We start from the raw sequence: 27473 nt of genomic DNA, 5'->3' as shown, positions 1-27473 counted from the left end.
TTCCCCAGCTTTTTCTTTCTTCTAGAAAGCAGGACAGAACATGAGAAAGATGAGTGTTTATTTACTGTAACTTTATTATTAAATATTATGGTTGCTCCCAGAAGGACTGAAAGAAGGAAATGAAATGAGTTATGGCAATAAATAAATGTGTGGTGATATATACCATTTGTGGTGGATTTGAATAAATTAATAAAGAAGGATGACAGGGAGGAAGTGGTGTTCATCTGGCTTATTCAAACCTTTCACTGCATGCAGGAAAGTGTCCTCAATCCTCAGAAAAACTGGAACATTTCTAACTGATTTCTGAGTGTATTCAGCTTAGCCTTGAGTGTTTTGTTTTATTTAGCTTTGTTCTGTCTGTTATTATTTAAAAACACTTAAATCCTACTTTTTATACTTAATAAAATCACTTTTGTTTATTTATAAACTTAGTGTAAGTACCTGGGGGGGGTGCAAACAGCTGTGCATATCTCTCTTGCAGTGATATAGAGGGCAAGCATTTATCATTTTATCCTGTATACGCTTTATACAGAGTAAAGCAGATATATTTGGGGTTCATATCCCATTGGGAGCTGGGTATCTGTGTACTGGAGACAGGTGTCCTGCTGAGCTGGTTTCAGTCTAGATCTGCAGCATTGGGGTCATCACCCAGAGCCTAGGTCTGTGCTGCAGCTGGCTTGTGTGTCTGGCTCAACAAGACAGGGTTCTGGATGCCCAGGCTGGAAGGGAAAATGGGTTCAGAGGTAATTTCAGCACATGAGGTGACAGTCCCAATGAGGGTCTCTGTGGCCGAACCTGGCACACTATGGACTTGGGTTTCCTGCATTTCCTGTGATGCCTCCCGTTTTTTGTCCACTGATCTCAGTTGGGGACTGCAGACCTTGTTGCAATACAAAAAAATTAATAATAATAACAATATAATAATGTACAAAACTACCACGTGCTCTCCGAAATTATTTTGTAATGGGCTGAGAAGTGAATAAACCTGTTTCCACTCCCCACCACTAAACCAGTCCTGAATTAAACAGATTCAAGAATTGGTTAGGAGTTTATTCATTGCTTTCCTCAGGGCGTCCTTCACCTCCGTGTTCCTCAGGCTGTAGAGGAGGGGGTTCAACATGGGGATCACCAGCGTGTAAAACACTGAGGCCACTTTGTCTGTATCCATGGAATAGCTGGAGGCGGGACGTAAATACATGAAGAGGAGGGTGCCAAAAAGCAGGACCACAGAGGTCAATTGGAAAGTGCAGGTGGAGAAGGCTTTGCGTCGGCCCTCGGCAGAGCGTATCTGCAGGATGGTGGAGGTGATATAGACATAGGAGAGGAGGACAGTCAGAAAGCTGATGACTTGAATGCAGCACATTAAAACAAACATCCACAATCTCATTGATGCGGGTGTCAGAACAGGAGAGCGCCAGCAGTGGGGGGATCTCACAGAAGAAATGATTGATGATGTTGGAGCTGCAGAATGACAGCCGAAATGTAAAACACGTGTTTAACATTGAACCCACCACCCCCACAGCGTACGCCCCAGCCACCAGCTGTTTACAAAGCTTCCAGGACATAGTGACTATATAGAGCAGCGGGTTACAGATGGCCACATAACGGTCATACGCCATCACAGCCAGCAAGAGACAACCAACATCTGCAAAAACGATAGAGAGATACATTTGCACGGCGCAGGCAGTGTAAGAAATGCTTTTCCTCTCAGCTAAGAAATTCAGCAGCATCTTAGGGGAAATTATTGAGGAAACGCAGAGGTCACAGACGGACAAATTCCTGAGGAAAAAGTACATGGGGTCTGGAGTCGGGGATCAATCAAGATTAAAAGGATCATCCCCCCATTCCCCACCAGGTTGACACCATAAATCAGTAGGAACACCACAAACAGGGGGACCTGTAGCTCCGGACAATCTGTCAGTCCTGAGAGAATGAACTCAGTCACCTCCGAGTGATTTCCCTTTTCCATCTCCTCTCAACAGAGATGAGGCAGCTACACAGATGTAAGCAGGTGGATGCTGCAAAAACCTGTCCCTTCTCTGTAATGAAATACATGAATATAAATGGAGATCAGTTTCTCAATGGACATCAGTACCCGCTCAGGGAAGGGCTTCGTCCACAGAGCCAGATATTCACAGCTGGTCATTCCAGGTGTTTGATAAAATGCACACGCTGTGCAAATACAATGACAAGCAGGTTAATCATGCCCCGACACAAACACTCCTGTTCATTACTCTGATCAGAAATCAGTGACTTGTGACTCTGCTGTGAGAGAATCAGTCTGAAGGGATTATTCCTTGGCTAAAGAAGGGGTGAGAGGAAAGGAGTGTTAATCTTTTTACCCTCTTTGGGCAAGGGGAGCTCTGTGGCTTGGCATGTCCGTTTGGGGTAAAGTTGCTCACTGCGCTAAATAACCTATTGGGCATTTACTGGAGCCTGTATGAAAACCCAGAGACAGAATGGGAAGCCCTGCCTTCAGTGACTAGGTAATTGCCTATTTTTTCCAACTAAGGAGGTCGCTCCTTTAGCTGAAGGGGTAGGAATTGGGGCTGAGACTTTTGGTGCTGGAGGTCTGGAAGTCAATACCTGCTGATCCCCATGGTGTCTGCATGTGTGTGTGTGTGTGTGTGTGTGACTGTGATGCTGGACAACCACAGGTACCTGCTGAGAAGAGAGAGAGAGAGATGTGATGGCATTTCCCTATCATCCGAAACTGCTGCCAGTTTGGAGCATTTGGAAAGTTTTATAGTGAGGTTTGTGATCTATGGGACATGATCCCTGAAGCAACTGGGAATACCTGAGCTCAGAGACACAAAACACCTAATTAATGTGCTCAGTGAACCAAAGCCACCCAAGTCCTGGGGATTAATTCGGCCCGCTGTTTTCTACTGTGTTATTAAATGATGCAATTTCTACCAGAGTTAGAGAATATGAGATTAGAGGTATATTTCATCCTGCTATTTTCAGTGCAAGCGGGGTACTGCATAGAGCTGATCCACAAGTGGATTTTTTTGTGGAGACTGAAAGCTTTTGGCTGAAAACTTAACATTTCAGCTTGGAAATACCACGGGGGTGCATCAGATACCACACACCAACAATCTCTTCCATGGACCAGGCTCCCAGGCTGGACTCCATCCCCCATGATCCATGATGGTCTCTCCTCTTGCTGAACTGCCCTGGAATATCACCGGAGTCCCACAGCCCATCAGAACAACTGCTCAAGAAAAATTTTCAACCAATCTTAGCAAGAAGTCTGGAATCAAAGCAACAGACCTTTAGGTACAGCTGAAATGTACTAATTGTTTCAGAATCACCTCATTGTCCCGACCCCAATAGATGAAATGTAAAACCTGTAAGACATGTAAGTGTACTACAGATTATCTATCTATCCATCCATAGGACGCCAATCACCACAGTATTCTATGTCCTTCCCTTGCTAGGTTACTCCCCAAAGTAGGAAGGATAGGTTCACGCATTGTTCTTGTTGGAGACCACATGATGATCAGAGGAGCTCAGGAGGAGACCACAGCCATCTGCCCTCCATTGTTAATTTGGGTCTTCTATGTTCCCTCTACTTTTTTCCATCCATGTGCAGATTGAATATTGTTATGTGCAGCACCAATATCGAGGTCATTTTTTGTGCATACTACACCTAGATAGAATATATAGTTTTAAAAGTTCATAGGTATGGAAGAAGAAGAAAAGAGAATATTAAAACATGGGATAATGAACAAGGTGCACTGCTTAAGATGCTTATTTAATATGAAATCAAATAAAAAAAATAACACTGCCCTTGGAGTAAAGGTATTTTATCATCCTTTCTAAGAACTCAAGCTAGTAAACACAGCAAAATGTGGCGTACTGAAAACAGCTATGTAAATAAAACAAAGTCATCATGGTCATTAAGTGAAAGCATAAAAAGTATGCCCCAGAGGCCCCATTAAATAACCTACTCCTACCACGGACCACTAAATCTTCAGGGAAAGCTGCTCTCGCAGAATGAAGCGTCTGCCAAAACACTAGCCTGCTAAGGACTTCTGCAGATCACAAAACTATCCCTCTTGCAAGCATATTATCTGCACACAGAGCTCAGCTTTAAGATGCTAAATAAATGTATGAGTCAACTAGAAATGCTCTCACCGCAAATAGTAATACAATATTTGCTGATATTGGAAAGGAGAGTAAAAGGCATTCACTCGGGATTATACAATGTCTCTGGAATGTCAACTCTTCCTTTGATTAATACTTCACACACATAGAACAGTAAAAATAAGTAATAAAGTGGCACAGACAGCAAAACAAAGCCACACACAAACAAATGACAACACTGAAAATATGAAGGGAAGTAAAACATCAAGTGGTTGGTGATGGGTATTTTACATTAGTGTTTAGAACCCACTCAATGCAAGTGCACAGAGCCCTGTAGAAACAGACAAAGTTTTCCTGGTTTCACATTGTGTGTGTCACCAACTCAAAAACTCAGAGTAGACTGACTCATTACGTTTTTACACGCCCTGCATGGCATTAACACATGGCTTTGAAGTAGGGATCTCTCTGCAAACTCCAAAGAGCTTGCAAATAAGGTCTTTATCCTACCCAACACATAGCACCCCACCAAACCTAGTGCTGCTTGCTACTTATGAGTCAAAGGGAGTATTCTGAAGATCGAAATCTATACCAGATAGCAAAGATCTGGCCTTAATGGTTTCCAATACCTCTCCCCAAACAAATGCTAAAACATAATGGAAATCACTTGTCTGGACAAGTGATTTCCATTATGTTTTAGCATTTGTTTGGGGAGAGCTGTCTCTCTCCTGCACCATGGCAGCCACCCGGCTGGGAAGGAGTGGGGTATCTCCCGTGACGCAGAAGCCACCAAGCTGGGAAGGAGGGCCATCTCTCCCTGGCAGCTGCAGCCCTGAAGCTGGGGAGAGTCGCATCTCTTTCCAGCTGGTGCAGCCCTGCACTTCCCAATTTCCCCTCACTCCCTATCTCACCCAAATGCTCCCTCACCTACTCCCTATTCCTCCCAAGGCCACCACTTCATCTTATGCATGCATCCTCTCCAGGATCAAGGTGCATAGCCCTTCACTCCCTCATGCATGGCCACCCAGGCAAATACCTTAGAGGGAACTATGGAAATGACCCTTCAGAATGGAATCACTATTATAAAAATGGCATTTTGGGTGATGGTGGTGCAGGTTTTCACAGATGAGAGGAAGAGATTGATTTTTATGGTTTCACATACAAAAAGTAGCCTTAAACTTTCTATGCAAATGCCTTTTATTTCACATGGAAAGAGCAATTCAAGAATGAAAAATAGTAAATTCCCCATGAAAGAGGGAACAATTTAATTTCTGTGCCCTTCCATGCTGGGATCTCTTCAATGCATGGCCAGGGATTTCATCTTGTGAAATGACCCAGTGGTAACACTAACAGCTCCTATGCATTGCAAATATCCATTCTCTTCCTACAAAAAGGTCTCAGAACTTGTTTTTTTTTTCTGAAGTAGAGATGAGCCCTTCCTGCACAATCTCCTGCATGGAGATGTTCCTAGTGGCAGCCTCTTGTCCCTGCCCAGCAACCTGGTGAAGCTAAGGAAGAGAGGATGTGCAGACTCCCCTGCCTTATAGTGACATCACAGAGGCAGAAGGGGCATCATTAGACCTTCTACATTCCTCAACTTGTGCCTAACGAGGATGCTCAGGTCTTGTCTGCACTGTGCCCAGGTCTGCTGGATATGAATAGACTTGCTTAAAGAGGTAACCATAACATGGACACTACCCATTAGATCACATCCCCTGCCGGTGTAAATGGATGCCTCTCCCTGGGAGTCATTGGGCCAGATTCACAACTGATGTAAATCAGTAGAGCTCCATTGAAACCAAAGGGCCAGATCTTCAACTGGTGTGAATCTGAGTATGTTTTGAATCCTGAATGGGACAACATACCAAGACACAATCACTTGACATCTTTAAATCAAGACTGGATAGCTCTCTAAAAGGCATGTTCTAGTTTTAATTAGTGGGCAAGGTTCCATGCCCTGTGTTAGGCAAAGGTCAGACTAGAAATCATGAAACTATGGAAAATCTGTGTCACTTAAATGAAGTCAATGAGCCAATCCCTAGGTGCTGTAAATTGACATAGCTTCATACAAGTCAATGGCCCAGATCCCTCACTGGTGTAAATCAATGTCGCTCTATTGAACTCCTGGCTGGCTAAAGGAAACTGCAGCACCATGGACAGCTCAGAAGTGGCAGGGACTGGGGGAGTGAGAAAGCGCTCCTAGCTTGGCCTGGGGCAGTAGCCCAAGGGAGCTGGGCCTTGGCTGCTTGGCCTAAATGTACATTTGCCTTGAGGTAAAGGAGAAGCATTACTGAAGGCTGGGGCTATGGGGCAGTAGCAGTAGGGGTAGTAGGGAGCTGAAAGCAGTTTAGTTAAAGGGACACAGTGATGTGTGGCTGCTATTCTTAGGGTCTCTGGGCCCCATGGGACCTGGAGTAGTGGTTAGGCCACTGAGGAAGTGGCCTTCAATTGGACAACAGTAAAAGGGATCCAAACTACTTCATGTCCCCGCTGCATAGCTAGGGCCAGAAGGGCCCAGACAAGGCAAAATCGTTGCCTCCAGGGAGGAAGCCCTGGGGTATGGCCTGATCATACAATCACAGAATATCAGGGTTGGATGACCACAGGAGGTCATCTAGTCTAACCCCCTGGTCAAAGCAGGACCAATCCCCAACTGATACCAAAGCTGGGTCTGTTTAAAGATTATGGACACACCCAACCAGAAGGGGTACTTGTCAGAGATGAGTGCCAGGCTGCTACAGACCTCTAAAGTCATTAAAGGGGTCCTTTAGAGTTTGTCCTAACAGCAACGCCTTGTCCATACCCAGAAACCCAGTCAAGCTGGGGAAGAGAGAATGCGCATTATCCCCTTGCCCTCTACTGATGTCACACAGGAGGGTGGGGCTTCACTGAAACCTGTTTCATTCCTTAAGAGATCCACTGAGGGGAATTTTTCATTTGTTTAAACATCTCCCCAAAATGTAGGGCTGTATTCATCCCTTAATTAATGAGAGCAGAGGGATGTCAAATCTAGCAAGTCATTGATGGAGGAACACTGGGTCTGCTGAATTTCTCCCCTGTTCTAGGTCCCCTTGGAATTTGTTCTGATTGTGCTGCTGATCACATAGGGCTATGGGTGTGGCTACACCTGTTTGGTATGCTTCACAGACAGGAGTCCTCTCGCATTCTACATTTCTTATCTTTGAATAGCTGAATTTTTGTCTTGTATTTGGAAGAGTGTAGCTTTTGGTGGGAGTGGAATTGTTTGTGGATTTGTTTGTTTTGTTTTTTGTTTTGTTGGCTTTTTACTGTATGCCTTATAATGTATCATCTGAAAACCCATAATTTGCTGATCAGTATTGTCCTGATAAAATACGTGTGACATGTGAAGTTTTAAGATTACATTGTATGGTGTTTTCTGAAAACATCCACTCAATGTGCAGTGGCAGTCAAAAAAGTGAACAAAATGTTGGGAATCATTAATAAAGGGATCGATAATAAGACAGAAAATATCAACTTGCCTCTATATAAATCCATGGTATGCCCACATCTTGAATACTGCATGCAGATGTGGTCACCCCCTCTCAAAAAAGATAAATTGGAAATGATTTAGAAAAGGGCAACAAAAATGATTAGGGCTATGGAACGGCTTCTCTATGAGGAGAGATGAATAGGACTGTGACTTTCTAGCTTGGAAAATAGACGACAATGGGCGGGGGATATGATAGAGGTCTATAAAATCATGAGTGGTATAGAGAAAGTAAATAAGGAAGTGTTATTTACTCCTTCTCATAACAAAAGAACTTGGGGCCACCCAATGAAATTAATAGGCAGCAGGTTTAAGACAAAAAAAGAAGTATTTTTTCACACAATGCACAGCCAACCTGTGGATCCCCTTGCAAGAGGATGTTGTGAAGGCTAAGACTATAGCAGGGTTCAAAAAAGAGCTAAATAAATTCATGGAGGATCGGTCCATCAATGCCTATTAGCCAGGCTGGGCAGGGATGGTGTCCCTAGCCTCTCTTTGCCAGAAGCTGGGAATGAGTGACAGGGGATGGATCACTTGATGATTACCTGTTCTGTTCATTCCCTCTGGGGCACCTGGCATTAGCCACCTTTGGAAGACAGGATACTGGGCTACAAGGACCTTTGGTCCGACCCAGTATGGCCGTCCTTCTGTTCTTAAGGTCTTATTAATATGTTTCAAACTGAGGTTGGCAAACAGGTCTATCTTAAACAAAGAAATGTGTGCTCTGCTTAATTTTGTATTTAAGCAGTAAACAGAGTTATCAACAGGAATTGAAACCAAAGAAGCTCAAAAAGGTGAGGAAAAAGTACAAAGGAAACATCCTTGCACATAGACATTTTGTCTCATGGTAATCAGGTGGAAATGTTTCTCAAAAAGGGGGATAGGATTATAAAAGACACCACTCACTCTGTCTCTCTCTCTCTCTCTGCCCGTTGATTCACTGCATGTGAAAGGATAAAGGAAGCAGCCATTGGACTGGGGGAGGGGACCTGACTGAAGAAGTTTGGTCAGTAAGACTGCTGAAAGCATGTGGGGATGAAACTTTTGCTTTGAATTTCACATTGTTTGTTATTTTCACTCACTTAAAATCACTCTTTGTGGTCAATACATTTTGTTTTATTGTTTTATCTAATCCAGTGTGTTTAAATAGAAGTGTCTGAGAAACTAAGTTGCATGTATCTTAGTGTTACTAAAGAAATAATGGACAATGTAGCTTGTATTGTCCAGAAGAGGACTGGGCAGCACAGGACGTACATTTCTGGAAGGAAATTGAAGAGTGGGGAGCATGTTGGGGTCACCCTGAAGTATAACCAAGGGTGGTGAGAGCCTGAGTGTAACCCAACTATTCCTGGCCAGGCTGCAGTTACACACACATGCTCAGCGTGTGATTTGCATGCTAGACAGTTGTTTGTGAGTGGCCCAGGTGGAAGCCACTTCAGGAGGATGGACCCATGCACTGATCCATGGCTGCAGATGCACAAGGACATTGTGGTCATCACCTATCCCCAAGGAGATCCATGGAAGACCCAGTGATGACTCTTTTCTTCTTCACTATGGTAGCAGAAATTATCCCACAGGTATGCAGACTTGGCTAGTATTATCAGGATTTAGATGCCAGTTGCAATGCAGTCACTGTAGGAGGCGGTGGTGGTCCTTCCCTTTGTAATTTTTAGCCCAATAGTTGGGGTGTTCACCTGTGAGGTGGGAGGTACGACCAGCCTGTAAAAACATCTTACCAATGATATGCAGTGAGTTCTTTTTCAGAATTAGCTATTTTAATCATATCTCCATTTGCATGTGTTGTTTGGAGAATTCGCTTTCCCACATCCTTTTGGGTTTCTTGCAAAAACTGAGTTACTTTTGTTTCTTGAAGCAGATGGTCAGCTAATTCCTGCCAATCCTAACCGAGGGAGATGGAGAAGTTAACTATGGGGTCCTTTATTGTCCTTTGGGCTCTCTCTAGCTTAGGAAGGTAATAAGTGTGGTTATTTGTGTAGAAAATGCTTGCATTGCATCTACGTACATCCACTGGTGGCTAGCTAATGCTTTCCTCCTCACAAAATATTGTTTCCCAGGATACAACACATACACATTGTCCATTATATAAAACACGGGTTACATTTTCCAGTTCATCCTAAACGCATGTGCCTAACAATGTATCCCTACTGCATGGCTCTGTAGTGGCAGGCAGGGAGAGGCATACCCATCTGCGAGGGTCCCACTCTGTACACTGTTGTGTGTCCAATAGTCTTTTCTTTTTCGTGGCCCACTAACCCATAATGCAAGGTAACCAGAAAGATCCCATGGTTAATTTTGGTAGTGGACTGACTTTCCATAGCTCTGCCTCCACAGATTGCTGATGGGCAATTTTGACAATAATTTCTCCAAGTAGCCGTTCAGGCTTAACCATGCTGGAGACATATTGTATCCATTCATGCTTATAAGCATCAAACAAAGATCTTTTCTATTATTTTAAAAGGTGCTCCAGTACTTTAACATTTCCTGATATTACTCAGAACATTTCATCTTTGAGTGATGCTAAACTAAGAATTTGCATCTCAGTGGACCCCATGGCTAAGGCAGTTTTGTTTCCCAATTTCAGCTGTTCCTTGTACAGCAGCCAGGTGGTAGTGTTTAACCATTTCCACAGATTCCATTTCGCTTTCAGATTACCTAGGCCTATTTGTACTAAATCCACATTAGCATCTTCCTGCTTGTATATGAGATGCTCCTATATTTGTGATACGACACTCAATTTATTTCTGATTATCTCTAAATCTACCATATTCATAATCCCTGTTTGAAAACCAACCCCTCCGAATATAGTGTCTGCTATATCTTGTTTGGTCCGACCATAGGGACTTTGGTATGTTTTCATCCAGGCTTTTAATATAGGAAGAGAGTAGGGCAAACATTCTGGCTCCACTCTTGACACATTCAGCTGGGTCCAATCCATATTAATTTTAATTTCTACGAACAAAGGATTCAGGAGGACCTTTATGGGCTCACTCTGAGTTACAAACACTTTGGGTTTCTTTATCCTGATTGGGGTGCTTCTTTTGAAAGCAACATCTTTGGTCCAAGCCCTGGTCTACACTGGGGGGGAGGGAGATTGACCTAAGATATGCAACTTCAGCTACGAGAATAGCGTAGCTGAAGTCGATGTATATTACCTCGTGTCCTCACAGCATGGGATCGACTGCCACCGCTCCCCTATTGACTCCGCTCCGCTTAAGGTGAACCTTAAGTCCCACTTTCCCATCCCAGGCATAAATATTGGTAATTTCCTAGTGGCCTCAGATTTGATTTGTATTTTTATCATACCATTCTAAGAGGATTCCTGTTTCCCTGATAGGGATCCATGATTGATTATTTAGGGGGGAAGGATCCTTGACCAGGGGAGAGATTGCGGTGGGCTCCCACAAGATATTATTGAATATCTGGGACATACAGGCCCCCAAGAACAGGGACTGCCAAACCTTATACTGAGGTTTCATGGATTTGGAGGGTAGAAGTGGTCGAGCAGCACCTTATGTTCCAAATCCCAGGAGTCCTTTCCTGTAAAAAGTCCAAGGCATAATTTTTCATGAAAAAAGTTTAATCTGTGAAACATGTACCCATTTTAATTTTCCATCCTTCTCACTCAATACAGTATATCAGTGGGCTGAGGCGGTCTGCTACGGAATAGGGTCCTGTCCATTTTGATTCCAGTGAGTGGCCCCTTTTCCCCAATTTAAGACACATGACTTGATCCCCAATTTCCCATAGGGCGGTTTCAGTATGCTTTTGTGCATGTATTTTTTTTATTCATTTGTTCTATAGCTTGATCGATCCTATATTGGAGAGTGGTTTTCTCTTGTTTCAGCTGCTTAAGCCACTGTAAATATTCAAGCTGTGTTACATTAGGGATTTCTCCCTGATCTTGTTTTAGGTGGCTAGGGTCAAACACAAGGTGCACTGAGTTTCCAAACATAATTTGAAAAGGCTGGATTTTGGTTTGCAGTCTGTTGCTGCTGCAGATATCTGCTAGAATCAGAGGCAGCTTGTCTGGCCAATCTTTTCTGGTAGGATTTACTACTTTCCGCAGTGCTTCCTTAATGGTGCATTTCATGCGCTCTACCTGACCCAAGGATTGGGGTTGGTATGTTATATGAAATTTTTGTTTGATTCCTAAAGCTTGTAACACTGATGTAAAAATTTCTCCCACAAAGGCTCCCCCATTATCAGAATCTCCTGTTTCAGGGGTACCATATCTACACACCACCTCATTAAAAAAATTCTTAGCTACCACCTTGGTGCTATTAGTTTTAGTGGGAAATGTTTCTACACATCCTGAAAAGGAATCAATTATTACTAACAAGGATTGAAATCCTTCTTTACTTCTTGATAACTTGTCAATAACATTAATCTGAACCGTATGCCAGGGCCCGAGCCCCCGTTGGTGCATCACGGGTTACCAGTGAGGGGGTCGTGATCTATCCTGTGCACACCGAATGCAATTCCTTACCCATGTTCTAACTTCAACTTCCATGTTTTTTCCATTCTGCAACTTGTCTTAACCTATGTAAGGTTCCTTTAACCCCCTCATGCATGAACTGATGGGCTACATTAATCAGTTCTTGCCTTTCCACTTTTCCTGGAGTTTGGTGACTTATAGCAGGACCCATTGGTTTGGGGGCATCAGTAAGGGGTGCTTTTAGCTTGGCTTCTAGTTACAATTGCTATACTGTGTTGTTGGGCTATTGTGTCCACCCGACTGTTCCAAATGGCTTCCTTGCCTGTTCCCTTGTTGTGGGCTTTCACATGCCCGATTTTCAATTGCTTAGGATTCTCTGTTACCCACTGGTAAATCCATTTCCACTCATCTAAGTATGCATATCTTTACCATCCGCCTCCTTCCACCCATTTATTTTCCAGTCCTGCATCCAGAACTGAATTCCCTTTATGCAAAAATCACTATCAGGGTAAATATACACTGGTCCTGGGGAGTCCTCATATTGTTTCAGAACCTGATAAGTTGCATGTAATTCAGCATGTTGGGCTGACCCGTGGTCCAGCTGGCCCTGAATAATCTCCTTATCTAAATTGATCGCTGCATACTTTACACACCTTTTCCCATTTATTACAATTGCACTTCCATCAGTGAACCAAATAGGCTTCTCTTGTCCTCTGGTATCCAATTCCTCTAGTGGAGGTGCCTCCACGAGAGCTATTCTCTGTTCCAGAGTAACCTCTGGACAGTCATGCCAGTTTCTTTTTTCAATTAATGCATGTGTTAACACATCTGGTTTGGACACAGTTTCTGTGGTTACCCCTCTGTTAATTCAAATCAGTGTCCGTTGTGCCATTCGAGTATTAGAGGCTTCCCGCCCCCCCATCAGTTTTCCTGACAAAATGTATTTTAGTTTAGTGTGGGTGCTTTGAATAGTGACTGGAGCTATTCCTGTGAGTGGCTCAGAAGACTGCACAGCCCAGACGGCTGCCAGGCATTTATCTCAGCTCCTTGCAGCTTCCTGGATTCATATGCTACTGGATCCAGTCTTCCATCCTCATTATGTTGTAATAGTGTAGCAGCCAAGGCCATATTGTTGGCAGCCAATTGAATAACAAAAGGCTGTGACTCATTGGGAAAACGCAGGGCTGGAGCTGTGAGAGCCTGTTGCTTTAAAAGCCTGAAAGCAGCATCCTGCTCCTCTCCCCACTCCCATTTGGCCTTTTACTTTAGTAATCACCACAAGGGGTGCGTTATTTCAGCATACTTGTACATGTGTGATCTGAGAAAGTTAAAGCCTCCCAATAGTACTCTCAAGGAGTGGGCGTCAGTAGGAGCTGGCATTTCTACTAGGGCTCTCAACTGGTGCTGGTCTATTTGCCTTCCTTCTTGTCCAATAATTGTACCCAAATATGAGATTTGGGGCTGCACCAGTTGAGCCTTATCCAAGGCTACCCTAAATCCTGTTTCCTGGATTAATGCTAACACCTTTTCGGTTCACGTCTGAGTCTGTGCCTCGGTTTTCCCAAAGACTAAAATATCATCCATGTATGAAAACACAAATGGTCTATCTTGAGGAATCAATCTATCCAGCATATCTATCACATGCCGGTGTGCGATTGCCAGACTGTTGTGATACCCTTGGGGCAATCGACAAAAAGTCCACCGCTGTTCTTTTATTGTAAAGGCAAACTGACCCTGTGAGTCGGGGTGTAGGGGAATAGCAAAGAAACAATTGGCTAAATCTATTCCTGAAAAATATCTCAATGTGGCTTGGACCTTTTGTATAACCTGTGTCATGTCTGCCACAATAGGAGCCATGGGTATTGTATCTTTGTTAATCCTTCTCCAGGCAATTGTTAGGTGCTGGGACTGGCTGTCTGCTTTTAGTACTGGCCATACAGGGGGTTAAAGGGTGAATTTGTTTTTCAGATTACTCCCTGCTGTTCGAGCTCCTGGATAGTTTGTACCAATTGGGCCTCCACCTCCTTTGAATAAGAATATTGTTTTGGGGGAGGCACTAATTCTGCAACAATTTTTACACAGGCATTGATTTTACCACAGTCTGTTTTCTTTTGAGTCCAGACCAAGGGGAATTTTTGGTGCCATTCCTCAGTTTGCCGGGCTGATAATGCCGCAATTGGCCTTTCTCCCCCTTTTGCTAGTAATATCTTTCGATCAGTTTTCCCGGAGTGGGGAGGGGGGATATCCACTTTCTATCGGATACCCCTGGGCATACCTATTACTATGCGATTGGTGAACAACCAATCTGAGCCCAAAATGATTTCATCAATCATGTCAGGAGTTTGGATCAGATCCCCAAAGGTTTTAAATCCTTGTACTGAAAATGGGACCTGGGCCCATTCCCAACCATTGCCGGTGTTGCCTTGGAAGGAGTTTAAGGTTACCTGTTTAACCCACCTTCCTGCTTTTGGAGTGTTTTTGAGTAAAGACACAGTGGCTCCTCTGCCTATTAAAGCCAATGTAGGGGTATGTTTACCCTGCTGAACATACACGCATGCTCTTCCCCCAGGGTCCCAATGGACCTTTCCTGTGAACTTCCACCCTTGTGCCCCTAGTGGAAGTTCATAGTTCAGCAGGCCTCTCTATTCATCTGTGGGACAGGGGTATGTGTTGGGGAGAAGCTGTGGTGGTGTTGATGGTGGGGATGCACTGGGGATTACGCAGCCTATTCCCTTGTGGGTATTTTGTAATCTTGTAGTTTCTCTAACCAAGTCAGGTGTGGGTGCTCCATCCCACTGTGCCCTGTTGTCTCCATCCTACATCAGGGTTCGCCAGGCCAGTTGGCAAACCTCATTATCAGTTAGCTCTCTCTCTTCCTCCCTGTCCTTTGTCTAGAGGTGTCGGCCTGATATTGCCAGAGCTCTGGGTATACCCGATCCCCCTGCTGACCCCTATTCCCTCGTCCTCAGGAACGACCTCTAGCATATCCTCCCTGGGGCCCGGTAATCCCTTTTGTGCCACTTTCGTTCATATATGTGACTGCTGTTTCTATTGCTGCCACACAAGAGACCCTTTCTTTCTTTATAGTGGGTTGTGGTCCAGAGTGAGTGGTTATTTGTTGGACCACTCTCCTTAGCTCCCCTAGGATAGCTGGATTGTTGTTCTGCCAAGCTGCAAGTTTACGAGAGTAACAGGGGGCCAAAGAGGCAGCACAATCCCTTAAGGACTGGATGCCGAACAGTAGCCCATGTATCGGGGTGGCACTGTCAACTGTTACCAGACCAGCCATTACTTGCGTCAGAGCCCATCTAGTTAAATAATTCTCGCGGTCCTCATAAGGCTCCTGGACGGAGTCTACAACTTGTGCTATAAAGTTACGCTTGCCTATCTGTTCCCCAAATGTTGCCATTAGACCCGGGATACCAACGTCCTCGGTAACAACCAATCTATCCAGAGTGGCTCTAATTTCTGGGGCTGCACATACCCCCATGAGTCGATGGACTTCCAAGGTAGTTAGCCCTTCCCTTGCTGCAAGTAAACATGAATTGGTACATCTAGAAAAGGTGTCTTGCTTCAGGGTCCCCAAATGTTCAGCCGTCGCCTTTAAATCGGTGGCCGATACTGGAACTGTGGTAACGGTCGTGCTACCCCCACCATCTACGGGAGTCATTACCGTGGTGCATTGGATCGCCCCTACTGGGGCTATGGGAGTGCACTCATCACGCCTACATTCCTGAGGATTATCCCATATATCCCCCTCCCAAGTTTCCCTGGGGTCCCATATTTCCTCCTCCCAGTCCTGGTTTCCTCTGGGCAAGGTTTGATCCCATTCTCCTGCTGTGACTGCTGCAACCTGACAGGTTGTGAAGCCTAGCTTCTGCTTAAGCTGCTTGATAATTGATTCACAGCTGTTATGGTTTGCAGGAGCTCTGTCTTGTTCTAACGTTAATTTCTTCACCTTGCCCTGTAGGACTTGGTTTTCAATTGATATTTTATCTTTTTCCTCTACCTGTCCAGTAATCCCTTTTCCCTTGCTTTTAGTTCCCATAGAGTGTCCTTAAGCATGTCCAATTGGCCGTGGACCCCTGTAGTCAATACTTTCCATTTATCTGCTTCTTGCTCACTCGCGCTGAGCTTTTCACGCAGTGTAGTATTTTCTGCTTTGGCAATTTGCCAGCTGGAGGAACGCCTCATTATAGGCTTCCCACATTAGCCAGAGTGCCGCCGAATACCTTTTTATTGGGGTTGAACATTTATAAATCAATGAATATTTTGCCAATTTGTCTTCCAAATCGGCTATGGTGTGGACATCTGCTATTGCTTGTTCTGTACATGGGCAAGGGCCAAATTTCTGCAAAATTTGTAAAAAAGGGGTAATCTCTTGTATACATGGCAGCTTTTTCAGCTCCACCTGAGAATTGTCCTTAAGGGACTCCTTTCATCTGAACATTTTGTATTTAAGATCTTTGGTTGGTATTTTTAATCACTCTAAGATTCTGTGTTGCCAGTGCTTGATTCGGGATGTACAAAACCCCTTTTATCTTTTCACCTTTGTTGCCCGTGCCAGTGCCAGAGCGCCTAAATTTAACCTGCTCCAGGCCAGAGGGAGAAACGTTAAGCCTCCCTCTGTATTGCTTGGCCTACTACCACCGAGGGTTCATACACTGGTTACTTCTTAATTGGTGTTATCTTTTGATGGCTTCTTTCATTCCAAAACACCTCCAGGAGGGTCATCCTGTCCTGGTTTCAATTTTAATCAATTATCTTGTGTTTAAGGGTGCTAGTCTCCACCTCAGGGTCATCAATCTGCCCTTCCTCAATCATGGATGGGTGCCAATGGTTCTTGGGTGTCGATAAGTCTCTTCACTCCTCCTCCCTTGACCATCTGGCTCTAACAATGGCCTCTACACCTTATCTTTTCCTGATGCATACGTTCCTCATCCACACAAACAGTTCTTTACAGAGACCTTTAAAAGGTAACAAATAGCAGTGTTTTATGTTGAACAAGAAAGGCATCGTAAATTAGACCTTACTAAATCTGGTAACTATCTTTTTCAATATTGGGGCCTGGGCCTCCAAAATTCCTCTAATCTCATTAACATAGACACAGAGAAGCCCATTTCTGTTACTTAGTTACTTACAAGGCATGAATAAAAAGAAAATAGCTAATACTAGTATCCACTATCCTATTCATTTATTTTAACACTTTAATTCTTACTTTAAAACCTGCAATGTATATAGCCAAAACATAATCAATTATATAGCACAGTACTCTTGGTACAACAGTGTGGCTGTTCTTATGTACTTAACTAAGGAGAGGATAAACTGATGGGGGCAAAATTATGGGGTGGGGGATGGAGGGGCTGAAATAAGGGGGTCGACACACCAAGACCTCAGAAGTGTAGCACCATTCTACCTTCCACGATCTACAGACTGGCATCTCACCTGGTGTTATTTTGTCCCACAGAGACCAAAAGATCGAGCATCAGATGAAACAATCAGACCGTCTGGGAAATATTTAACATCTTCTTCCTTCAGCAAATTTCAAAACCATGTTTAGAAAAAAAGAACCTTTTGTAAAAAAGACCCTGAAAACTAGAATGTGCAGAGGGAACAAAACCATGAGGGTCAAAATAAAATAAAAGGGGGGATGTGTTGGAGATAACATGTCAGTTGAAAATGGCAGCATGAAGAATGTGTTTTATGTGGTCTGCTCTGTCAGGGGACCTGTGTCACACAATCAGATCAACACACAGATATTCTGCTCATTGTGAAAAGCCTGTCAGAGCACAGCCATCACAGCTATAGTGCCATGCTTCTCAACCAGGGGTCCAGGGCTCCCTGAGGGGCCGCAAGCAGGTTTCAGGGGGTCCGCCAAGCAGGGTGGGCATTAGACTGGCTGGGGCACAGGGCAGAAAGCTGAAACCTCACCACATTGAGCTGAAGCCCAGAACCCCAAAGCCCCCCACCCAGGGCTGAAGCTGAAGCCTGAGCAACTTAGGTTCACAGGGTCCCCCATGGTGTGGAGCCTTGGGCAATTGCCCTCCTTGCTATCCCCTAATGCCAGCCATGTCTTTTATTTGCACAAAAACAGTTGTTGCGGCACAGGTGGGCCAGGGATCATGTGTGTGTGTGCAGGGGGGGGGGGGGCGCTCAGAAAGAAAAAGCTTGAGAACCCTTGACCTACAACACCCAAGGCACCAGATTGCCCCTAGCCACACACCCTTTAAAGAAGCACTGGGTACCAGGTTATCTTCTCATGTATCAAAAGCCTTATATTTAAGGGGTCTGGTTCCTCTGTCTCAAACACCAGTTGTGTCAATGGTACATTTATTTCTTCATTCCCAACAACCTGGCTCATATAACCTCCCTTCATTAGCTGCTTGATTTGGGGTGTTGGCAAAGCCTGTTTCAAGGGACTTTTTGGGGTTTCCTTCTTTAATCAACAGGTCTTTTTGAGCTGCCCATCCTCTTTGATACAAAAATTGTATCAAAAATTGCAACCACTGTCTTAATCAATAGTTTAGGGAGGAATGAACACTTCAGCAGTCCATTGGGCTGTCTTCTGAGCTAAGGAGGAACTTTTGTTTGAGTTCTAGTGGGACGGGATGGGGTGAGGGGGCTTGTGAAAAGGAAATAAAGGTAGGATGAAAACCTTCACCCCCTTAGTTGTGTATTTCAGGTTTCATGCTTGTTGATAGGTCAAGTATCAAACACAAAAGACGTATGTTCTTCTGACAATAGGCCCACGTACTTGTGTTGGGGTGGGGTAGTTGTATGGGCAATGAAAAATCTGGCCCAGCACAAAGTATCCCTGAACCACTCAGTTCTCCCCTTTTCGTCAAGTCTCCTCTTGAATCAGGCCCTTTCCCACTCTAATTATACCTTTTTATTTTCCCTCAGTTGCTCTGCATTGGGACTTAAGTCTTACTACCATTGCTTTCAGTCATTTCTCATGTCTCTCTGTCATAAATATAAAGGGAAGGGTAAACACCTTTAAAATCCCTCCTGGCCAGAGGAAAAACCCTTTCACCTGTAAAGGGTTAAGAAGCTAGGATTACCTCGCTGGCACCTGAAAAAAATGACCAGTGAGGAGACGAGATACTTTCAAAAGCTGGGGGGAGGGAAAAACAAAGCCTATCTCTCTGTCTGTGTGATGCTTTTGCCGGGGACAGAACAGGAATGGAGTCTTAGAACTTAGTAAGTAACCTAGCTAGATATGCATTAGATTATGATTTCTTTAAATGGCTGAGAAAATAAGCTGTGCTGAATGGCATGGATATTCCTGTCTGTGTGTCTTTTTGTAACTTAAGGTTTTGCCTAGAGGGATTCTCTATGTTTTGAATCTAATTACCCTGTAAGGTATTTACCATCCTGATTTTACAGAGGTGATTCTTTTTACTTTTTCTTCTGTTAAAATTCTTCTTTTAAGAAACTGAGTGTTTTTTCATTTTTCTTAAGATCCAAGGGTTGGGGTCTGTGGTCACCTATGCAAATTGGTGAGGATTTTTATCAAACCTTCCCCAGGAAAGCGGAAGGGGAGAGATTTGGGAGGATATGGGGGGGAAAGACGTTTCCAAATGAACTCTTTCCCAGAAACCGGTGTTAGACGTTTGGTGGTGGCAGCAAAAGTCCAAGGGCAAAAAGGTGAAATAATTTGTACCTTGGGGAAGTTTTAACCTAAGCTGGTAAAAGTAAGCTTAGGAGGTCTTCATGCAGGTCCCCACATCTGTACCCTAGAGTTCAGAGTGGGGAAGGAACCTTGACACTCTCGTTTACTGGCTTGTATTATTTAATGATGTAAAGTATCTAGAGTTACAACATGTGGAAGATCAAACATAAAGTGTTAAATAAGACCAGATAATTGATAATTGAGGGCCCTTTCAGTGTGATGCTGAAGCAAAAAATGTCATTGTTCTCTACAGATGCTGCAACAAAATATTCCCAAGCGTGCCAGCCCTCTCCTGATTCTTTTGCTAGTTTTATTTATTTCCTACATCTTATCATCCATGAAACAGAGTTTAGGAATAGGAGAAGAAGCAATGGGTTTCAATTGCAGCAAGGGAGGTTTAGGTTGGACATTAGGAAAAGCTCCTAAACCCACTGGAATAAATTGCCCAGGCAGGTTGTGGAATCTCCATCATTGGAGATTTTTAAGAGCAGGTTTGACAAACACCTGTCAGGGATGGTCTAGATCAGAGGTGGGCAAACTAAGGCTGGCGGGCCACATCCACCCCGCAGGACCTCCTGCCAGGCCCCTGAGCTCCTGATCAACCGAGCTCTGTAGCACAGGACTGAGAAACTTTTCATACCATGTTTGAGGCAGTTAGCTTGTACTGACCCTCAGTGTATTTTTTCCATTGACCTAGCTATTGTCTCTCGGGGATGTGGATTAACTAAATTGATGGAAAAACCTTCCATTAATGTGGAAAGCATCTACACTACGGCGCTGCTGCACAGCATAGCTGAGTCAATGTAATGACTTTAGTATAGACATTCCCCGAATTGATGGGGGAGTTTCCCCCTTCCTATTAAAGCTGCTTTTCTCTCCTTTTATAGTCACTCTTCTCCCTCCCTTGGTAAAGCTCTTTCCTTCTTTGGATAGGTAAATATGTTCAGAAAAGTCGAAAATTTTCCTCTCAGGATAATTCCTTCTTTCCCGTCCCATGAATGTCATTTCAATTAAATGCTCTGAAACTGACTTGTTGAAATGCTCTGAAACTGATTGTTTGCCCATGACGTGGTGGAACCACTTTATTTTTCCTCCCTTCACTTACAATGAGTTGAGGACGAAAGCAGTACCTGCAAAGAATCCTAAAATCAGACTTAGAGTCAAATCTATTCCTTAATACCTCTGGAGCTGCTTCCTTGGCCAGAGGAGGTTAAATTTGGCTTTGATGACTTTGAGATTTGATCCCTGAAGCATCTTTACTCCCAGGACAACAGGTGTGCACAGCACATGCAATTAATGTTGTTGCCATGTCTTTCCTTGTGGAAATGGAACACAGACGGACAGAGAATCAGCTGGCCTGGATCTCTGTCTCTCCTGTGAGGTATCTTTAATATGATACAAAACTGAGGTGAATGTACTCCACCTTATTTGTTGGTCACCTCTTCAAATGTCTCTTTAAGTAATTTCCCAGCATTGGGACACAAAGGTGTCTAGAAGTGGGTGAATTTCTTCTGGACTAATCATTTATTGTCAAAAACAATACTGTTTGGATTGACCTGAAACTATTCACAAATGCATTACAAATACTCCAAATAGCTTTGCCCCAAAACAACGGGGAGAGGATTTAGGTGCAAGTGGCAACACAGCCACTGTAGGAGGCAGTGGTCGTCCTTGCCTTTGTAATTTTTAGCCCAAGAATTAGGGTGTTCACCTGTGAGGTGGGAGATCCATTTTTAATTCCACCTTCTGTCCACTGCAGGGCAAAGCTCTGTGTGACACTGCACTCCATATCCTTTAGGAAAATATTCATATGAAGATGACATCACTGGAATATGCTTTATGCTAAGTGGCCCATTTAACATATCATTATAAAGGTTATAATCGACTAAGTGTGTTCATCCTGTTTGTTTACATGGATTATTTCTAGGTATGGAGTTAGGAGAATAAGATATCAACTTGTATTACTAATGTAGACAAATTAAGTGGAGGCTATTAAAGGTGCTTCAGAATCAATGAACTGTGAATGGCTCTGTTTACCTGAAGTCTTCCTTGTATGTGTGGGACAAACCGGGAAGAATGGAGATTGGGGTCTTACAGTGACATGTGACCATGTCACCTGATACTGAAATCCATCTTGAAACTGGTACTTTTCCAGAGTGGGGTTGAATTCGAAACAAATGTTTTCCACCTTAGGGATGTTCCACATAAAGTGGGGAAGGCAAACAATTAGTGTCTTTACCTGGCTTAAGAGACGGCCTCCCTACCCCACAGAGATACCTGCAGGCACCTGGAAACAAAAGGACTGTAAGGACAGGGGTGGGTGAGGCCACGCTGGACCCAGGTCAGAAAAGGCATCTGACCTGAAAAGGATTTTACCTGAAGTAACAACTGGGTGAGAAGTTTCTAACTGATTTCTGAGTATACTAAGCTTAGCCTTGAGTGTTTTTTTTAAAATTTTGCTTTGTGATTTACATTGCTCTGTCTGTTACTATTTAAAACCACTTAAATCCTACTTTTTATACTTAATAAAAACACTTTTGATTATTTATAAACTCAGTGTAAGTAATTGTTAGCTGGGGGGCAAACAGTTGCACATATCACTCCTTCAGTGAATAGAGGGAAAACATTTGTCTTTTTACCCTGTATAAGCTTTAGACAGAGTAAAATGGATTTATTTGGGGTTTAGGTACCATTGGGAGCTGGTTTCAGTCTAGATCTGAAATTTTCAGGGTGTGACCCAGACCCTGGGTCTATGTTGCACCAGGCTAGTGTGTCTGGCTCAACAAGACAGGGTTCTGGAGGCCCAGGCTGGCAAGGAAATTGGGCTCAGAGGAAATTTCAGCACATCGGGTGACAGTCCCAATGAGGGTCTCTGTGACCGAACCCAGCATACTATGCACTTGGGATTCCTGCATTTCCAAAAAACATCCCAGCCCCTCAGCAATGAGCTGTTCCAGTCTTGGTTGCTCTCAATCTCTCCTTTCAAAGTTGTTCTACTGTGGATAACTAACTGAAAAACAATTGGAACAGAGACGTGAAGTTGAGCATCTCACCCTCTCGGTGGGTCGCCTTAGCCACCAGGTTATAGATTTCAGAGTAACAGCCGTGTTAGTCTGTATTCGCAAAAAGAAAAGGAGAACTTGTGGCACCTTAGAGACTAACCAATTTATTTGAGCATGAGCTTTCGTGAGCTACAGCTCACTTCATTGGATGCAGGTTATAGAATCATTCTCTCTCTCTGGCCCTGTAATGCTTCCCATGTTTTGTCCACTGATCTCTGTTGGGGCCAGGAGACATTGTTCGAATAAAAAAAAAGTAAATATAATAACAATATAATAAAGAACAATAGTCCCACAGGCTCTGCGAAATTACTTTGTAATGGAATGGGAATTGAATTCACCTGTTTCCACTCCCCATCACTAAACCAGTACACAGTTAAACAGATTCAAGAATTGGTTAGCAGTTTATTCATTGCTTTCCTCAGGGCATCATTCACCTCCTTGTTCCTCAGGCTGTAGATGAGGGGGTTCAACATGGGGATCACCAGCGTGTAAAACACAGAGGCCACTTTGTCTATGTCCATGGAATAGCTGGAGGTGGGACGTAAATACATGAAGAGGAGGGTGCCAAAAAACAAAACCACAGAGGTCAAGTGGAAAGTGCAGGTGGAGAAGGCTTTGCGCCGGCCCTCAGCAGAGCGGATCTGCAGGATGGCGAAGATGATATAGACATAGGAGAGGAGGACAGTCATAAAGCTGCTCCCTGTAATGCAGCTTGTGAAAGCAAACATCACAATCTCATTGATTCTGGTGTCAGAACAGGAGAGCGCCAACAGTGGGAGGATGTCACAGAAGAAATGATTGATGATGTTGGAGCTGCAGAATGACAGCTGAAATGTACAACATGTGTGTATCATTGAATCCACCACCCCCACAGCGTACACCCCAGCCACCAGCTGTTTACAAAGCTGCCTGGACATAGTGACCGTATAGAGCAGTGGGTTACAGATGGCCACATAACGGTCATACGCCATCACAGCCAGCAAGAGGCACTCAACATCTGCCAAAAGGATAGAGAGATACATTTGCACAGCACAGGCCGTGTAAGAAATGCTTTTCCTCTTGGCTAAGAAATTCAGCAGCATCTTAGGGGAAATTATCAAGGAAACAAAGAGGTCACAGAAAGACAAATTCCTGAGGAAAAAGTACATGGGGGTGTGGAGTCGGGGATCAATTCTGATTAACAAGATCATCCCCCCATTCCCCAGCAGGGTGATACCATAAATCAGTACGAATACCCCAAACAGGGGGACCTGTAGCTCCGGACGATCTGTCAGTCCTGAGAGAATGAACTCAGTCACCTCCGAGTGATTTCCCATCTCCTCTGAACAGAGATCAGGCAGCTACAGAGATGTGGACAGGTGGATGGTGAGAAAAACCTGTCCGTTCTCTGTAATGAAGTAAGTGAAGATAAATGGAGATAAGTTTCTCAATAGACATCAGTACCCACTCAGGGAAGGGCTTAGTCCACAGAGCCAGGTGTTCAGAGCTGGTCATTCGAGGTGTTTGATAAAATGCACACTCTGTGCAAACACAATGACATGCAGGTTAATCATGCCCCCCACACAAACACTCCTGTTCACTACTCTGATCAGAAATCAGTGACTTGTGACTCTGCTGGGAGAGAATCAGTCTGAAGGGATTATTCCTTTGCTAAACAAGGGGTGAGAGAAAAGGAGTGTCAAACTTTCCACCTTCTTTTGGAAAGGGGAGCTCTGGGGCTTCACGTTGGTTTGGGGTAAAGTTGCTTACTGTGATAATTAAATTTTTTTTTGGCATTTACTTTAGCCTGTATGAAAACCCAGAGACATAATGGAAAGCCCTGGCTTCGGTGACTATGTAATTGCTTATTTTTTCCAACCAAAGAGGTTGATTCTTTAGCTGAAGGAGTCTGAGTTGGGACTAAAGCTTTTAGTGCCGGAGGTCTGGAATTTAATAACTGCTGATTACCACGGTGCATGCGTGTGTGCTTGTAATTCAGGAAAGTAGCACTTACCTGCTGAGAAGAGAGAGAGATGAGGTGGTGTTACCCCATCGACAGAAACTTCACATTTGGTGCACTAAGGAAGGTTTATACTGAGATTTGTTATCTGTGGGACATAATTCCTGAAGCAACTGGGAATAACTGAGTTCAGATACCCATAAAACCTAATTAATGCATTCAGTGAACCAAAGCCACCCTCTGTGTAATTGGTGCCCTGGGGATTAATTTGTCCCACTCTTTCCTACTGTGTTATTAAATGATGCAATTTCTACCAGAGTTACAGAATATGAGGTTTGGTGTATATTTCATCCTGCTGTTTTCAGTGCAAGCTGGTTACTGCGTAGAGCTGATCCACACAGAGTTTTTTGTTTTGTTTTGTTTTTTGTGGAGAGAAAAATCTTTTTGCTAAAAACATTTCAGATCAGAAATACCACGGGGTGTCTCAGATACCACACACCACCAATCTCTTCCATGGGCCAGGCTCCCAGGCTGGACGACATCCCCCATGATGCACGATGGTCTCTCATCTTGCTGAACTGCCCTGGAACATCACCAGAGTCCCACAGCCATGGTTTAGGGAGGAGGGGAGTTTGGTATGTTGATAGAAATCTTATAATTTCCAAGGAAAAGATAATTTCCTGGAAAAAAGAGTTGAAAGGAAAATCCAATTTCCCATCAAAAACACTTCTCAAGAAAAATATTCAACCAGCCTTAGCAACAAATTTGGAAACAAAGGAACAGAAAGTTAGATACACATGAAACGTACTAATTATTTGCATGTGTAGCTGATATCTTCTGAGTCATTCCTGGTTCCAGAATCACCTCATTGTCCTGGCCCCAGTAGGTGGAATGTAAAACCTGTAAGACATGTAAGAGTACTCCAGATTATCACGCTATTTATAGCATGCCACTCACCATGGTATCCTATGTCCTTCCCTTGCTAGGTTACTCCCAAAGGTAGGAAAGACAGGTTCACTCATTTTGCTTAATGGAGACCACAGGATGACCACAGGAGCTCAGGGGGAGGCCACAGCATGCTATGGACTTCTGCAGTTCACAGAACTATCCCTCTTTCATGCATTTTATCTGCACACAGAGCTCAGCTTTAAGATGTTAAATAAATCTATGAGTCAACTAGAAATAGTCATGCTGTCACCACAAATATTAATTTTTTTATAATGTATGTGAAATTATAAGATGACACTGTATCATGTTATTAGTACTTGTTCCAAATGGAGACTGGCAAACTGGTCTGTCTTAAACAAAGAAATGTGTGCGCTGCTTATTTTTGTTTCTAAACAGTAACAAGAGTCATCAAACAGGAAGGGAAACAAAGGAAGCACAACAAAGGTGAGGAAACAGCAGCAGGGAGCATCCTTCTACATATACATTTTGTCTTCCAGTAACCAGGTTAGAAAAGTTTCTAAAACGGGGGATAGGACTATAAAAAAGTAGAGGCAGACAACCCAAGCCATCCATCTCTCTCTCTCTCTCTCTGCCCATTGATTCACTGCATCTGAAAGGAGAAAGGAAGCAGCCATTGGACTGGGGGAGGGGTTCTGACCTAAGAAGTTTGGCCAGTAAGACTGCTGAAAGCATGTGGTGAGGATAATTTTGCTTTGAATTTCACACCATTTGTTAACTTAGGCACAAGTTGCATTGTAGCTTTACTTTTCTTGTAGCCATGTCTGACTTTATGCCTCCAAATTCATACTCACTTTGTAGTCAATAAACTTTCTTTTCTTGTTTTATCTAAGTCAGTGAATTTCAATAGAAGTGTCTGAGAAACGAAGTTTCAGGCATATTAGTGCTATTAAAGAAATAATGGGAAAAGTCACTTGTATAGTCCAAGAGTGGACTGCATAGCACAGGACGTACATATCTGGAGGGAAATTGAAGACTGGGGAGTGTGTTGGGGTCACCCTGCAGTGTAACCAATGGTGGTGAGAGCCTGAGTGTAACCCAACTATTCCTGGCCAGGCTGCAGTTACACCCACATGCTCAGGGTGTGATTTGCATGCTAGACGGTTGTTTGTGAGTGGCCCAGATGGAAGCCACTTCAGCAAGGCATTGCAAGGTTGCAGGTAGGTGTGCCACAGCTGCTGATTAATCTGGGTTGGACCCTGGTATGTCACAGCCACCAACCTAAAAGGTTTCCCAGTAACACAAAGTTGTGGTGCGGACTGACAGTAGTGTTTGATTCACATGAAAGCTGGAGGTCCCCCAATGAATGGGCCCATGCACTGATCCATGGTTGCAGATGCAAAAGGACACTGTGGTCATCACCTCCCCTCAAGGAGATCCATTGCACGTCCAGTGATGACTTTTCTCTCCTTCTCTATGGTAGCAGAAATTATCCCCCATGGGTGTGGAGGCTTGGCTCGTATTATCAGTGCTCCAGGGCAGGTTGGTGCTCCCTTCTCCTAAGTGGTGCCAATCTGTGAGGCATTGCAGGGTTGATTGTATTAGGAGGAAAAATGATGATCCAAATCAGCTATATTCTTTCGTATAATCTGTGGGCGAGGGGTTACAAAGAATGTACACGACGTCCTGCTTCCCTGAACACAAGTGGAAACAACCAACAGCCAGCAATCTCTGTACTCAGAAACTCCAAAGTCTGTCACCCTCGGTCTGTGCCCAGGAAACACTATGCCCGTACTTCCTCTAGGAGTCATGCTCATAAACCTCCTCCTGGCTTCTCTGCCTCC

The 27473-nt window shown here is 43.9% G+C and overlaps 1 protein-coding gene and 1 pseudogene across 1 annotated transcript; both read right to left on the bottom strand.

Annotated features, from left to right (window-relative positions):
• Positions 1 to 1030: 1030 nt before the first annotated feature.
• On the bottom strand, positions 1031 to 1969 carry LOC141989847 (olfactory receptor 5AR1-like; annotated as a pseudogene).
• Positions 1970 to 23167: 21198 nt separating this feature from the next.
• Positions 23168 to 24100, bottom strand: LOC141989846 (olfactory receptor 5W2-like). Its single transcript, XM_074956768.1, has one exon. It carries the CDS (start codon positions 24098 to 24100, stop codon positions 23168 to 23170), a length of 933 nt encoding a protein of 310 aa, XP_074812869.1.
• Between the last annotated feature and the right edge of the window lie 3373 nt (positions 24101 to 27473).

This window comes from Natator depressus, chromosome 6 (assembly GCF_965152275.1).
Source record: "Natator depressus isolate rNatDep1 chromosome 6, rNatDep2.hap1, whole genome shotgun sequence".
NCBI classification, from domain to species: Eukaryota; Metazoa; Chordata; order Testudines; family Cheloniidae; genus Natator; species Natator depressus.
Note: the sequence above shows the minus strand (reverse complement) of the source record. Positions and strands in the feature narration are given on the sequence as shown.

What these genes read in the sequence shown, in the direction of transcription:
- LOC141989846 (XM_074956768.1), bottom strand. Translation starts at nt 24,100, where the DNA reads ATGGGAAATCACTCGGAGGTGACTGAGTTCATTCTCTCAGGACTGACA.